Below are 16,703 nucleotides of genomic sequence, written 5' to 3'. Positions count from 1 at the left end.
ATATTTTATATCATGAAAATATGATTTTTTTAAATGTTATAATCCTTGAAATCTGCGAAACATTGGCTAAAGTAATTGCAAACATAAACAAGCAAGTTGAATGAACTAAACTTCAGGATAGTTTCACGTACAACCATTTCTCTTTATGTGAAGCCTTTAAATTCTCCCGACAGAGTAAAATTTAAGCCCAGCGCATAGAATGGAGGAAATAGAGCGGCTATCTGAAGTCGAGGAATCGGTTTCGGCTTGCAGTCCCTCGGCGAATACACTTAGATATAGTCTATTTTATGTCACAAAATATATAATATGTTTTCTATCAGTTCCTTGTAAATAATATATGGCTCATAAGAGGTTTCTATTTTAAATAAAACCTTTGCCATATGCTGTTTCTAAGTATGATTCTAAAAAATTAAGGAATGAGGAGTGATTTTCTATTTATTTTAAAGACACACAACTATATATCATTTTACGTAAATGTTTACAATACATAACTGTCGTGCACATTATATAAGTTTGGTATAAATTGTGATAAAGATAGAATTGTTGGTTTAGGCTTTGTGCGAGCCCATATTTTTTTATGATAAAGGTACTCGAAAGAGCCGAGATGGCCCAGTGGTTAGAACGCGTACATCTGAACCGATGATTTCGGGTTCAAACCCAGATAAACACCACTGAATTTTCATGTGCTTAATCTCGTGCTTTGCGGTGATGGAAAACATCGCGAGGAAACCTGCATGTGTCTAATTGCAACGAAATTCTGCCATATGTGTATTCCACCATCCCGCATTGGAACAGCGTGGTGGAATATGCTCCAAACCGTCTCCTCAAAGGGAGAGGATGCCTTAGCCCAGCATTGGTAAATTTACAGGATGTTAATGTAATGTAAATGTACTCGAAAGGGCAAATGAGCCATCACCCCCATAGACATTAGTGCTATAATTTATATAACTTGTTTCGTAATGTACACCACGAATCAAACTTCTAGACAAAAAAATACGAGCACCTCATTGGTCGATGCTTCCGACCAACCTGAGAAAAAAGCCAAATCAGGCTAAAAAAGATCACGCTCATTAATCAATGAGTACTTTATGGTCGATATGTGCCGTTGACCTTGTGATTATGCATTATCGATAAGAATGACCCCCGCAGACCATGCGCCTATGGTCTGTGTTTGGAGAAATGTCACCGATCTGTACTGCACCTCTCGTCTCATCCCTCACTGAATTATTAGGAGACACCGCGATAAGCGTTAATCAACGACGTAAAAAGCGTAGGTAAAAATATTATAAGGAAAATGTAATGGTAATTTGTCATTTTAATATAAATATATATTTTTTTAAAATTTACTTACAATAATAATATCAGTATAAAATACTAGCGTGTCATGTTATTATAATTATTTAATAATTATATCTAAAAATGTTAAAACCATGAAAATGTAAAGTACTCTAAAACAAATAACTTACAAATATATTTGCGAAGTAGCTCACTCTGTGTCAAATATATCGATAGCCACTATGTTTGTACGACATAGCTTGGTACTTTTGGTATACGCTTAAAAGCATAGGTCAAAGCATTGATCGTACGTTGACGCTCTAATACGTCCATTGTGCGCTAATACGCACTCCGAGCCAAATGGCAAGTAATTACCGCTCAACAGTAATGACTTGTTGAACACCGCTATTGTAATACATGAATAATGTGAATTTACCATCGATATATGGGCAGTAAATATGGTTAATAATAACTGTCTCATTGGGTAGCTAATAATCGAACTGATTCCTGAGTGCGTAACCAAGGTTGTGCAAAAATGTTAGTTATTGGGTTTTTTTTTAAACCTGTGTCTCGGAAAAGGGGTATTCGCTATAACCTGAAAACCTTGAACTTTAGCTTTTATAATTAAAAAAAAAATCTATCTTCTATAAATTTTAATCCTAGGTTACAATATTTTTGTACTATGATTTTATTTGAAAACAACAAATATTCAAATATAATAGTTTGTTAAATCATTGACGCGATGTTGACAATATAATCAACTCGAATATATCGCAGCTTCTGGACTAACGTTATCTCAAATTGATTCGCAATTAAACCGATTGGTATCGAAACTGGTGAATAAACCAAAATCTAACGCACAAATAATTAGCAAGCGCTTCTCTGTGGTATTATGTTTAAATACAATATTAACTTTTGCACAATAATCATGATATGTAATATATAGTCCATATCAACACTTTGTTGCACGCGCCTGTAGTCGTCACGTGATAACATGTTCATTGACGTGGTCCAAAGTAATCTCTAGTCATTGAGGTAAGAAGTAATAACAGGATGCTTCATTGCCTACAGCAAAAATAAAAAAATATAATTTTAAATTTAGTTTGAAATCTTAGTTTTTACTAAGGGCAACAAATGTTTTATAAGGGCACAAAGCGGTAAAAAATATGAAGTATCCCATAGATTGGGGTGTTATGTCCATTTTGCCTTCTGACTGAACCAGAACAATACTAAGTATGGCTATTTCGCGGTAGAATATGTGATGAGTTGGTGGTACCTTCCATTGGCGTTAGGGCTTTATGAAGTACTGTATTAGACCTACACTACAGCGTTTCCTAAGCGGTGGTACTTTTTTCTATGACAATCAATAGGTAAGAGTTATACACTGAATAAATCAATTTAAATTCGAACCCTGGTAAGTATTATTGTATCATCATGTCGTTTTTTGCCACATTTCTACTGATCCCCACAGGAGCAGCGTTTTTATGCAACAAATTTATAAGCCTCTCTTTTCTCCTCGATAAACTATTAGACATTAACTTAACATATTAAAAGGTTACAGCAATATGGGCTTATATTGAATATCGAATGTGTTTTCTTTATGTGATTATTACCGCGTACCACACTATGTGCATAAATTAGATAAACTATTGATTGGAATGGAGCTGTAATCTAGCCCGGAGTTAGTTGCAGCGTACATTCAATTTAGTGAATAGTTGCAAAAATACCAGATGCCTGAGCTTGTAGGCAGCTTCACTAACATTTCATTCGATACATATTTTGCCGAACCAAGTTAAACGGCTTCGTTGGTTAACGAGTTTGTACACTTCGACGCGAATGTATTTTAATATTAAGGTTTTGTCCAAGATATTTAATCAAATGTCTCTTTTACGGACTCTTTTTTTAATTTTATTCTTTTTCATTGAGAAGGTGTAAAGATAATTATTATGTAATGATATTTATGTAAGCAGCCTAGCAAATGATTTGGGCGTAGATATTCATAGTATAGGATGTGTAAATTATTTATTATAATATGTACCAATTTTTTTGCGCCAATTTTAATTGCTTTTTGGCTGAACTGTTACATCTAAAGTTGTACCACCAAATGAAAAAGGGCTTGTGGAGGGAAATAATTGACATTTATACCCTTCTCTGAAGTTTTACTCTTATGAGTTTTTGCCTCTATGATATCCTCGCCTTTTGGAGAAAATGTTTGGAGCAAATTCCACCACACTGCTCTAATGCTGATTGGTGGATACACATGAAACAGAGTTTTATTGAAATCACACACATTCAGTTTTACTCACGCTGTTTTCTTTCACTAGCGAACACAAGATGACTTATAAAATACAAATTAAGGACAAATATTGGTCAGCTCAAACATTGGTTGAGATGCACGCGTTCTAACCAATGAACCATCTCAGCTCTATATTCAAAGAATTACCATTAAAATACATAAAAAAATATTTGATTTTTATTGTTATAGTTACATAATTTATCTGCTAAGATTCTGATTATGGCTAAAGTAACAGCCTATTCCTTTGCCGGATAAAGCCTTCTTCTCTTTTGACGTATGGGATTCCACCACACTGCTCCAATGAGAGTTGGTTGGTATATATGCACATATGTAAGCTTTAAGGTTTAAAAATATTATCTTTGCCTATCCGTGTGGAAAATAGTATGCATGTTTCAATTGACATGATCGGACTTCACATCCCACAACGAATAACTCATGCTCGATATTCTCTTATACAATTGTGGCGTATCGTGTAATGCCTTAATCAATTCCAACATGTACAACCGCCCTTACCACGACGGAACGTTCGAGAACTTGGTAAATGATTTCCATAGCGATTGCTCAGTCGGTGCATGGTAGACGTTATGCATTCTGCCTTTGAACCGTCTATAATTTAATTGGAACGTCTCGCATCTTGATCCAAGTTTCAGAGTTGGTCGTCTTCAATGGACAAACTTTATCACTAACCCACTTACATATACGGCTTAAACAAATATCGCACTTGAATGAAGCGTTGTAAATATTGTGTTAAGCTAATGGGATTGCATTGTGAATACTAAATATATAATCAATTTCGCTTCTAAGATAGTCGAGATCGCTCAGTAGTTCGAACACGTAAATTAATTTGTGTTTTTAATACAATGACTGAATTCAATACAATGGATTGAAGTCTGTATCATAGTTATCCACCAAACTATATTGGAGCAGCGTATATGAAGTTTTTACCCAGAAGTAGGTAGTTACAAACTATTACTACATACCAACTTATTCATATGCTATTGGCGATAAACTCGAGCTTTCTTTAAATAAAATAACCACCTAAATCTATCCCGCCATATGACATCGAAACAACAGTATTACGTTTATTTTATTTATAATCATTATGTCAGTCGTGAGAGTTGGCAAAGATAATTTTTCATTTTTTGGTCTGAAATGTAGGTAATTAATTACAGTCGATTATAATATTTTATATCTGTAATCTATATTCTGATAATTCGTACATTTCTATGTAAATACATTGAGAGTAATTAAGTTGAGTTGTAAATAATTTAATGATTGTTCATTTATTTTTTAACAATAACAATTTATATTTATTTTTAATAAATTATTTATATTTGTCTTGTTTTAGATTGATAGTGTGCCAAGTATCTATCACTATTGTGCCTTAAAAATTCAATTAGGCCTGTAACCTCGACCGTACCGATCAATCTCCTTCCTGTCTGCTCCATCGCACGTAACCTGCCTTGAAGGAAAAATATTTCTGATAACGTAGACATTTTAAAAAAGTACCAATTCTCAAGTTTACCGTAAACGCAATATAATTTACATAAACGTAGTCTCCGGCGCCGTCGCCGCAGCGCGTGACTTATATTTTTACGTTGAGTTCTAGCGCTGTTTATTGCTCTCACAGAACAGACCATTATGTAATGATATCAAGAGTTTGAAGCAAGAAAATTTACTGCTTAAAATATATGTCACTTCATTTTAGAATTATAATTATAGCTATTTGTAATATTTTATTTTGTAACGTCATAGTTAAAACATATTATCCAATATATGTATATTGCTTGAGTGGAACTTTATAAACTAATCTCTCAGCTAATTTTTAGTATATTTTTTTTTCAGGCGTGTCTTAAAGATTTTTTTATACAATCCTTATTGTTATAATCCACATGGCGGCACCGTACATCAAATTCTATACCGTTGAACCGACCGCCATAACAGTTAGTAGATTACATTTATATCTTAATACTAACTGATCATAAACAACGGTTGTAGGGTTTAGTGGTTGAGACTTTTTACAAAGAAAATTAAAATTATTTTTCTTAAGCATCGGATAAGGAAGTTGGAATAGGACTGACTGGCTACCGATTAGAATATTCAGACGTTAAGATAATTGATTAAGGTGCAGGCCCAGATGAGGTATCTGGGCCTCATCCTGGACGGAAGATGGAGCTTCGGGCAGCATTTTGTCCAACTCAGCCCGAAGCTCATCAACTCTGCTGCGGCCTTATGTCGCCTTCTACCCAACGTAGGAGGGCCGGAAACGCCTTGCCGGCGTTTATACGCTGGCGTGGTGCGCTCTATGGCATTGTACGGTGCACCCATTTGGATGGACTCGCTCACCGTTCGTAACAAGGCTCTTCTGCGGAGATCGCAGAGGGTCATAGCGGTAAGAACGATACGGGATTTCCGTACGGTGTCGTGGACGGCGGCGACACTTCTTGCGAGCGATCCGCCCTGGGAACTACAGGCGGAAGCGCTTGCGGAAGTGTACCGGTTCCGGGTGGAAGCATCCGAGCGTGATAAACGCTATGATCGACAGCGAGAGATGCTGGAAGGAAATGATCTTGTTCTGTGAAAACGTAATGACACAAAAGGAGGCCGCGGAGCGGGAGCGTGCGAACAGTACTGCCGACCCGCTTCGCCGAAGAAGACCGGGGAGAAGGCGTCTTCGTTATGTACACCTTCTCCTCCCGCCATAAGGCACGCCGGGGATAGGGGGTCTCTGTACCCTGAGAACGCCCTAGGAATTGGAGGCCCACAAAGTTGGGCCTACCGTCAGGACGTCACGGTAGTATGCGCAAGCGATCTCGTGACGTCTCCCAAAAAGACGGAGTGGGTACCGCTGGTTTTTTAGTGAGTATTCCGGCGCCTTTAGCGCCTGCAAGCCCCACATACCCCTCCACAACATGTGGGGGAAACGCGTTATGCGTTTTTCCAGCGTTAAAAAAAAAAAGACGTTAAGATAATGATAATGATGTGTAGGCATTAAAGGGTGCAAGGGACTGTTATAACAGTACATTAATGCCACTTCTGCTGTATTCTGTTTTTCTACGTAAGAATTTTCCTTCGTGTTATATCACATACGTTTGCGTTTTATGGGTGCCTCGTGATAGGTTTGATTTGAATACCGTAAAGACACGCAGAAAGTACGCGATTGTGTAAATATAGAATTGTATTGACACAAATACGATCTAAAGGAACTTCATTGTAAACTGTGGGACGATATGTATCTATTAAAATAGATATTATCAATTTAAACAAGTATTAACTGTAATGATCATTACTAAAAATAAAAACGGAGCGTTCAGTTTAAAATATCACGGGTATTTTTTTGTTAAATTATAAACTTATTGCACTTTTGCTACGTATGAGACTTACGCAAAAAAAAAAATATCGATATTTTATGCGTTTTGCGATAAATTATTTTACATCTGTAATCTTTATTAAATAATTACTTACATTGAAGATAATAGTAAAAATATGACCAAGCCATTAATTTTCAACCAGACTCTACACATGGGAGTTAGGATACAAAATGTATGAAGTGGTGTGTCGTCAGAGCGAACTTATGGCACCGGAAAGGTAATAAAAGGCAAATCTACTTACGACACGACACTTACATATTTCCGTGATTTGCATGTTACGTATACACTTGTAATCTTAATTTGTGATTCTTTTATATCATCTACTTGGTGGTAGGGCTTTGTGCAAGCCCGTCTGGGTAAGTATCACTCACTCATCAGATATTCTACCGCCAAACAACAGTACTCAGTATTGTTGTGTTCTGATCTGGAGGGTGACTGAGCCAGTGTAACTACTGCTGTACAAGGGACATAACATCTTAGTTCCTAACGTTGGGGGCGCATGGGCGATGTAAGGAATGGTTAATATTTCTTATAGCGCCATTGTCTATGGGCGATGGTGACCACCTACCATCAGATGGCCAATTTGATAGCCCGCCAACCTATATCATAAAAAAAATATTGCTGTAGCAGTAGTAACTGATTTACACTTACAGCGTCACCCCACAGGGGTGAGCAGTAGACTAGTCTTTAAATAAAAATCATATCTGATGTAAATCATGTCTGATTTTAAGTGTCTCCTATGATGTGATGTGGGTGCTTGCTTATTGTGTGACTTGTGTGTGCTTTTATCAATGTTATAATATTAATTTTTGATCATATTAATAGTTGAAAATTTAAAATCACTTGTTAGTATTTTTTTTAAATATATACATTTATTGCATACTCATTATCGAATACAAAAAAAAACACAAATGCAATCATCACATGCGCTTTATTTATTAAAATACACTTCGTAATAAATGCTCACTGTAATAAATATTTGAGCTTTGTCTATTAAGTAATGAACTTAAATTAAAAGGTATATCGATATATACATTTTAATGGACGAATTCATATCTTAATTATTATAATAACGTTCATGTTTTATTTTTAACGTGTTTTATATTTATATGAAAAATAAAGTTTACATATTTGAAAACTTAGGCTTAGCTTAGCTTAATAAGCTATTTAATTAAAAGCCTAGCCTTTTTACTTAGCTGCACCGTTCAATCAGCAGCCTATATGACATTCAGTGAATACATCATCCGTTCTTGGAGTAATTCACGTTACGTACGTACGGGTATGTATGTGGATAATATAATATGCTGAAAGTTAAATTATTAAATTTTATTTAAACAATTAATTATTCAGGAGAGCCTTAATCAAAATAATCCTAACCTATAAACGGAAGATGCATTTGCTGATCTTATTCAGACCGTCGCACTGGTTGAACGGCACAGTTTTGTAAAATGCCTAGGCTGTTAATTAAAAGACTAATTTTACTATTTATGTCATGTTTTATGTCACAGGACATGAAATGATATAAAAATGTGTATAAAAGTGTATTTTAAACAAAATATATCAGATATAATTGAATAGATTGTTATAGTAGATCATTATTGAATTTTCTAATTTTTTTTATGTACGTACTATAACTTATATGGTAAATGCTAATACAAAAATTTAATTATCAGTATTTAAAATTAATAAAACAGGACTTGTAGTAGTAGTAATATATCCATGAGCCCTTTATTATTCATAACAAACTAACAATATGTAGTCGCATATGTTTGAAGATGTTGTCGAACTATGAGGTATTTGTCAAAGACCGATTCTTCGACTTCAGATAACCGCTCTGTTTCGTCCATTCTATGCGATGGGCTTGAAATGGCAAGAAATGGTTGAATGGTTGTACGTGAGAGTATCCTGAAGTTTAGTTTATTTAACTTGCTGGTTTGTGTCTGCAATTACTTAAATCAATTTATATAATTTCAATAATATAAAACATTAAGATATTGGATGATAAAAATTGTGCATTAAGCGCGAGTGCTCTTCGAAGACTTATATTAATATTATATTATTAAATATTGTTTTTTTATACTTAATAAGATTAATTAACTATCTGTTCCCTGTGTAAATACTGTATTATTTTGTATATTTTGTATCATATTTTCAAATTTAATTGCGATTGTTTCAGTGGTTTTATCGTGATAAGATTAAATAGATAGAATTTTATAATAATAGTATAAATTTTTATAATATATTTATAATGCGATACTGCGAATTGTCGTCAATAAACACACCCCTGATATATTTATCACCTGACAATCAATTTCCATATAATTAAATTCTTAATAAATTATCCTTGATAAGTTCCAAGATAGGCATTGCAGCTCGGACAATAGTGGTCAGCGTTTTGACAAGAGTCGACACAATACGGAACACAAATACAAGGCCAGCATCTGAAATAAAAAAGATAATAAAGATTTAAAAAATTGACATTGATGAGTTTTGACGATTAGGTTTTCTCACTGACACTACCTCGTTGGTCTATTGGGTAAATATGAGGCTGTAGTTTCCAAAGTTCTGGGTTCAAAGCCCAGGTCGGGCTGATAAAAGTATTGGGTTTTTATATCAAAATATTCTCAGTAACAGCTCGGAGTCTGTAAGTTGGAAGTGAGTACACCCCCGTGCCTCGGAAAGCACGTATAGGTCTTGCGCTTATTCTTTCCGGTCATGTCGGAATTGTCGTCCCATCGGATTATGAAAGTAAGGAAATAGAGAGTGCACCAGTGTTTTCGAACACACGTCATCATCATCTTGCCCTTCTCCCAATTTACTTGGGGTCGGCGCAGCATGACTTCTTCTTCCATACTTCCCTTTCTGACGTCATATCACAAATAACATTCTTTCCCATAATCATCATCTTTCACATAATCTATCCATCTTTTCATTGGTCGCTCCCCTTCCTCTATATCCATCCACGTTCATGCTCAAGACCTTCCTCACAATATGTTCTTCATTCCTCCGCATAATATGCCCATACCATACGTGTATTTTCGAACACACGTCTGAACTGTAATATGTCCAACGCATTTGGCTGCTCTCCCTTGAGATTTGCCGAAATCGGTGAGGACCAGGTCGTCATCAAATAATAATACCAATGAACATTGTGGTTTTCAAGACTTTTTAATAATAAGCCAGGGTTGCGTTTCTTAAATTTAGTCTTAGTACGTGTAAAATTTTCAGATATTCAAATTTAGACTAGATTTTGTTTCAACGTTAGATTTAACGTTGAATTAGAATATAGCTCAGCAGTATAAGATTGTAGAAGATGAGGAAAATATAATTCGAAAAATTGCATGGGTTCTGAGGAGATACTACAGAGCTTAATTAATAATAATGCATAGCACATCATAATTTACATTCCGCATATTTTTACGACCCCGAACTGAAAACAAAGTTGAAAAGTACGCAACGCCAGTATTTAAACACTCATTGTCTTCGGTACGGCGTCATAAGAACTTTAAATTGTAAATACAATGCGTCAAGTATTGGATGTGAGTAGAATTTAAGGGTAGTATTGCATTTCGGAAAATGTATAACCAAGTGCTGAGTTTCCTCATGAACGGGTACCGAAATACAGCACTGAAATGTGTCAATTAGATAGGTACATTTTCTATCATATTCCTCAAGATAAAATATACCAAATGAAACAGTTTATAAATTACACAGACCATATAGACTGACAAGATTACCAGTTTTTTTTCGGTCTTTATATTATATACAAGATGAAAACCTGGCTTCGCTCGGGTAAAATGAATAAAACCTGCACGAAAATATTATTTGGAACACAATTTCAAAATGCACCCGTAAACGTCAAACATAGCGGCCCGTTGAACTGCCTTGTTATTGAATTTCATGGATTTAATATCGAAATATCTCAATTATACGAATTTTGCGGAAAATATACTTCAATAAAATATGTTATCGACTCAAAAATCGTTATTTTTTATAGATTTATAATTGTGGATAGGTTTCGTTTGGATCTATCGTAGACCTGCACGAAATTATTAATATACAAAATAATATAATATAATCAGTCAATTATATGTTACCGAATGAACGTAAGGACTTATTTCCGCAATTATAAGTATATGATGTGAAAATATGAATAGTGTTAAAAAAAATTAACCTCAATTTCGGTCTCGAACCCAAGATCAAGATAATGATAATGTAAATAGTTTAATGACTTCTACGACCTTTTAGTGGTTAATGAAACAAAATAAAATAAAACAGTGACTGCCCAAGATTTGAGGAATCATTTCGCGTTTATATTTAAAAAGTTCAACATTTCTATGATTGCAAAGATACAAAAAAAAACAGATATATTCAAAGTAAATTCTGCAATTAACAGTCCGCAAGTTTCTAACTGTTGGACTAATACCAGGCATATATCCTTTTATATACGCTTAAAGTACGATAATATAGTTTACCCAGCACAACTAGGATTTCTCATGATATGAAACACGACATAATAAAGAAAAAAATAATAATAATATTAATATGCAAATAAAAATGAACGACAGGAAATCTCAATGATATTTAGTTGAATCGAGGACCTTTGTTTATAATCCTCTTGTAAGTATAATTAATAATCCAACCTGCCTCATATATCATTTATATACTCTTTTCGTACATACTTTTAAGTAATATTACATACTTTGTATAACGTTGATAAGAGCTTCAGGGATTCCCATTTCAAAAACATTAAGTTATCATGCCATAAAGGCGACAATAAATAGATTTGTTTGCTTACAAATACTGTTATCACTACTGGGGTACTCGTGATCCCATTTAAGTAGAATTTTATCATTATGGTATCTGTCAGTTTCAAGATGGTCACAGACTAAAAATAATGTTTTCACTTAAGTTTAAATACCATAGAAAGTTATCTTTTTCTGTCAGTATATTCTCAGTTATAAAACAATGTAAGAATTTTTTTTTACCAAGACTGACGGAAAACACGTAAAGGTTCATGAACTCTCTCTAGTAGTGTTAATAGTGAAAATGTATTTTGATTTATTCATGACATAGAACATGTTGTTATCAAATTATGACATAGTTTGTCGTTTGTTTGGATATTCGGTAATTTACAATTTGGTCTTAGAAGATACAGACGTATTAGAACATGTTTTAAATCATAATAAAATCTGTCTCGGTTTTGATGAAGGAATATCTTATAGTCAATCTCTGTTCATAAAAAATAGAACAAATAGTACAAACAAATTGATATGTCATCAGCTTGAAATAGCCAACACAGATAAAGAGATAAATAAAAGATTTTTAAATTAACAATACAATTTATGTTACCCATGATTAAGGAAAAAAACAACTGGCATTAAAGATATTTTATAATAGTCCAAAATAAATATCGATTGTATCATTTCTATCCTATACATTGAAGAAATAATTTGTTTGACAATGGCTTAATTTCAAAAGCGACCTACCTACGATAAGACCTATAAATGAAATCAATGAATGAATGAAAACTTATACGAATTTCGGCCACTTATTACTCATTACCGAAAAACGGTCTTAAGTACAATAACGATTCGTTAAATGTAGGAACCATTGCGTGAGTCACACCGATTACCGACACCGTCAAACATGTTTAAAAAAAACGTCGCTTAACAATTGTATATTTAATTTAGAATTTGGTAAATATTAATCAAACATAACGCTCAACGGAGCATTGTTTATAAAATGTTTAAAAAATACTACAGAAAAATTGTTTACTGGAACGAATATAATAATTTAATTTTGATTAATGCAGTATACGAATACGAGTCTATTTTAATTGTGATCAATATATGAAACAGTGTTTTTCGTTGATAGATTTTTGGAGAAGCTCATTTTAGTGTGTACTCACTCGACAACTAAATTTAAGTTAGCCGGTGTTATTATAGGTATTACAAGGGATTTCGATATATTTTTAATTATACGTTCATAAAACATAAACTACATCCGAGTCGATTTAACATACCATTCTGGACTGCCCGTGATTTCTACTACCAAAAACATTCTATATTAAAACCTAAAAATAAGAATCTATAATAGAGAGGATCCGATTATGAATAGACTAGCCGAATAACATCCAAAACGGCTAAGGAATCCAGAATCCCACAATGACAAAACACCTCTTCAATAAGACGGTCCGACTCAATAAAGCCTGGAATCTACCGTTTCTAATGCAAACTCATATTTATGTTGCATTGCAATATTTGAAACATATGTATATCTTAAACTTAAGTTTTGATGTTGTCTGATAATAAACATAACGAACACAAAAAATAGTACAATAAAATGTCTGTGGAGATATAAATATAATGACGAAACTTTAAAGAGAGTGGAACTCCGAGCAGTTCCTTGCAATTCGGGTGCTGGTTTAAGGGGGGGCCGCTTTACAATGTGCATCAACGTTCAGCCTCAATGCTCGTGTTGCCCTCCCTGCCTAGCCAAATGTGGTTGGAACCTACTAACACAGCTTTGTGAATTAATTCTAATATAAAGTCGACTGCAGATTCAAACAGGCCAAGGTCGTAGAAGGTTATAAAGATATTTTGCTGAGATTCCTCTCGCGCCAACTTCCACCGCATAAAAATTAATCACATAGCCATTCTTGGTCAAGATTTGTTAGTTCGTATTATTTGTGTGTTAAGTGTGGTATTTCGTTATGATCGTTTCCCCGGTACACTAAGTTCTACACTAACAAAATGTTTCGTTAAGTAATAGTGCCTATATACTATATACTTGGTGGTAGGGCTTTGTGCAAGCCCGTCTGGGTAGATACCACCCACTCATCAGATAGTCTACCGCCAAATAACAGTACTCTGTATCGTTGTGTTCCGGTTAGAAGGGTGAGTGAGCCACTGTAATCACAGCCACAAGGGACATAACATCTTAGTTCTCAAGGTTGGTGGCGCATAGGTGATGTGAGGAATGGTTAATATTTCTTACAACGCCTTTGTCTATGGGCGGTGGTGACCACTTACCATCAGGTGGCCCATATGCTCGTCCGCCAACGAATATCATAAAAAAAAAGAAAAAGTATATACATATTTGTAAATTTACAGCAAATTTTAATATTTAACTAACATGTTTCCAAGCGACCGATAACAGTCTTGTAATACTTAATACAGTCTCCATAAAACCTAGATTGGCAATCATATTATGTGCAATTGTGCATGCGATATTATAACCTATAACTATGATATTAAAGTTTATAATTAACTAAACGTTATAAAGGTAAACGATATACATTTTATCTGAAAAAATTTCACAATGCATTTAACAATTGAAGAACTGGCAATGTGTACCTTTAAGTGTCGCTATAGTTATTTTAAAATTGAAGTTATTCAACGTTAATTAAAGAATAACACGCAAGGCACTGATATCTAGGCATAACGATATTGATTTTTACACAAAGTAAGAATATTATGTACTCACTAAAAATATGGGTTCAAACCAAAATATTACGAAAATATACAATTTTTAATGGTAAATGTCAAAGGTATTAAACAATTTAGACCTACATCTAGTTTCTAAAACTGTTTATAATTAAAATAACTAATTTCGTTACACATTAACCATAGCCACTTTTGGTTATAGATTAACAAATATCTATTATATATTACTCACCTCCACTTAATCTAAATACTAGTCGAATGACTCACTAAATCGCTGTAATACGTAAAAGCAGAAGTTTTAAATTCAGAATACTATTACTAAGCGGGGAATTCCCTTTTATAATTCAGCCATCAATTATAAAGAATAGCTTAATAGCATTCTTTACGTGCTACTACTAACTTAATTATATTCTAGTTTGTTTTTATACGATATTTATAAATTTACTTACAGGAATAGGCATAAAAAGAAGGCAATAAGATGAGTCTTAGTGGTCGCCTTGTGGTCCACTTTGCTCACTATACTGGCCCTACAAGATGGGCAGACCAATTGTGTTGGCTTCGGTCCAACTGGTGAAATGTTCATTGTAACTGGAAAAATATCGAATATGATTATTAACACAATTTATCCAAAAATATAAATATGAATCGTACACATATAATACTGTTATATGACTATATAGGAGTTTACCAGATAATTGTTTTTGTATGATCCAAACTTTAAGTAGGTATTTTACAGAACAAAGTTAAAACATTTTTTTAATATTTTAACAATGTAACGCACACTGAGACAAGTTATAAGCAACGATACACAACTGTAGACGATCAATTACATCGTTTTTAATATTTCATTTTAAGTTTTTTCCGTATCACGTTGGCTTACTATTAAATAAATCAATATTTTAGCTCAAAGACAATTTTTTATAGAAATCGTTGAACAAATATTTAATATGTATGTATACAATAAATTAAATATTTCGAAAATGTATTATTCCAATATTTTATATAACAAATATTCCTAAATAAAAACACAAGGTGAACACATTTTTATGCATTTACCAAACAATTCCTTTTCTGGAATTTAAATTTTGTAGTGATTAAGGCAGAATTTGTATACCTCACAGAGCAATCAAATCCAACAATAAACTAATATTTCAAACACTGATTGTGTTTTTATAACTCTAATATTAAATTTATCTACCCAAAACATCAAACCGCATCTAAGTTAATTACACTGGTGCGTGCACTAAAAATAAAAACCAACACAATACTTTCAAATAATAATATACGGTTTAAAATATTTACTTTACAAAATAGCTATTTAATTTACAATATTTAAAAAAAAAGAAGGTCTTATCTTACCTGAACGTAAGTTTCTAATATTAAGCACTTGCACTGTTTATAACTCCTGTCGAAGCGTACTGACTAGCTATACATTCAACAGGCGTGAGGCGACTAAAGTCTAAAAGCATGCTGCCGGCTGCGGCCTCTTTATTTATTGGTAGACTTATCTTTAATCATAATATTTTATTTAAATACTCGGTGTGGTTGGCGGTTTCACTTGGGCTTATATTACGTATACAAGCCTGTTATGTATTTATAACGAGTGCATAACCAATTGGTTTAAAATATATTTATTGTGATGTTTAAGAGTGCACGTCACGTTTCGCAAAGCCATTTTATAGTATTTCGCAAGTAGTTACAGAGATCCAAGATCGCGTCCAAACAACCAACTTTCCAACTGTATAATGTTACTTGCTGCTCAGTGGACTGGCAAATGGGCCACCTAAGTGGTAACCACTGACGAACATTGGTAGTACCAATGTTACTACAGGCATACTTCCTATAGTAGGTGGTGCTCGGTGATATGACAAATGAGAACAGTAACTACTGACGAACTTTGGTACTTTGGTACAGTACCAAGCGCCGCCTAATATTTAGGAACTATGATGTGTACTACTTGTGCCTGTAGTTACACTGGCTCACTCACCCTTCAAACCGGAACACAATAATAATAAGTATTGTTGTTTAGCGGTAAGTGGATCTGCATAGCTTGTTTTATTTTTCAATTTTAGATTGCATGACCATAATATTAATTCAGTATATACAGGGTTATTGGTAATTCGACGTATTCCCGTTAGGAGGTGATAGTGCTAGGGTGCTAGTGATAGGGTGACTATTTACGATAATTTTTAATGCAAAAGTGAACCATTTTTGAGTTATCACGTTTTTTAGATTTTTTCAAAATAAGTCAAAATTGCAACTTTCGATTAAAGTCTACTTTTTTCTTCTGATTTATAAAAACAATTAAACACT

At 33.8% G+C, this 16,703-nt stretch overlaps 1 protein-coding gene across 1 annotated transcript; it reads right to left on the bottom strand.

Moving 5' to 3' along the window:
* Positions 1-9,145: 9,145 nt before the first annotated feature.
* LOC113397328 (lipopolysaccharide-induced tumor necrosis factor-alpha factor-like) lies at positions 9,146-15,890 on the bottom strand. The gene is made up of 3 exons (XM_026635628.2): positions 15,750-15,890; positions 14,840-14,978; positions 9,146-9,383 (listed from the first exon to the last, which is right to left on the bottom strand). The coding sequence occupies exons 2-3, from the start codon at positions 14,971-14,973 to the stop codon at positions 9,281-9,283; spliced, it is 237 nt and encodes a 78-aa protein (XP_026491413.1). The 5' UTR covers positions 14,974-14,978; positions 15,750-15,890; the 3' UTR covers positions 9,146-9,280.
* Between the last annotated feature and the right edge of the window lie 813 nt (positions 15,891-16,703).

This window comes from Vanessa tameamea, chromosome 3 (assembly GCF_037043105.1).
Source record: "Vanessa tameamea isolate UH-Manoa-2023 chromosome 3, ilVanTame1 primary haplotype, whole genome shotgun sequence".
Lineage (NCBI taxonomy): Eukaryota > Metazoa > Arthropoda > Insecta > Lepidoptera > Nymphalidae > Vanessa > Vanessa tameamea.
Note: the sequence above shows the minus strand (reverse complement) of the source record. Positions and strands in the feature narration are given on the sequence as shown.

Excerpts from the sequence above, each read along its gene's own strand:
- LOC113397328 (XM_026635628.2), bottom strand. The coding sequence starts at position 14,973 with ATGAACATTTCACCAGTTGGACCGAAGCCAACACAATTGGTCTGCCCA. Across the intron at positions 9,384-14,839 it reads TTCTTTTTATGCCTATTCCT|ATGCTGGCCTTGTATTTGTG; the intron begins GTAAGTAAATTT and ends TTTTTATTTCAG.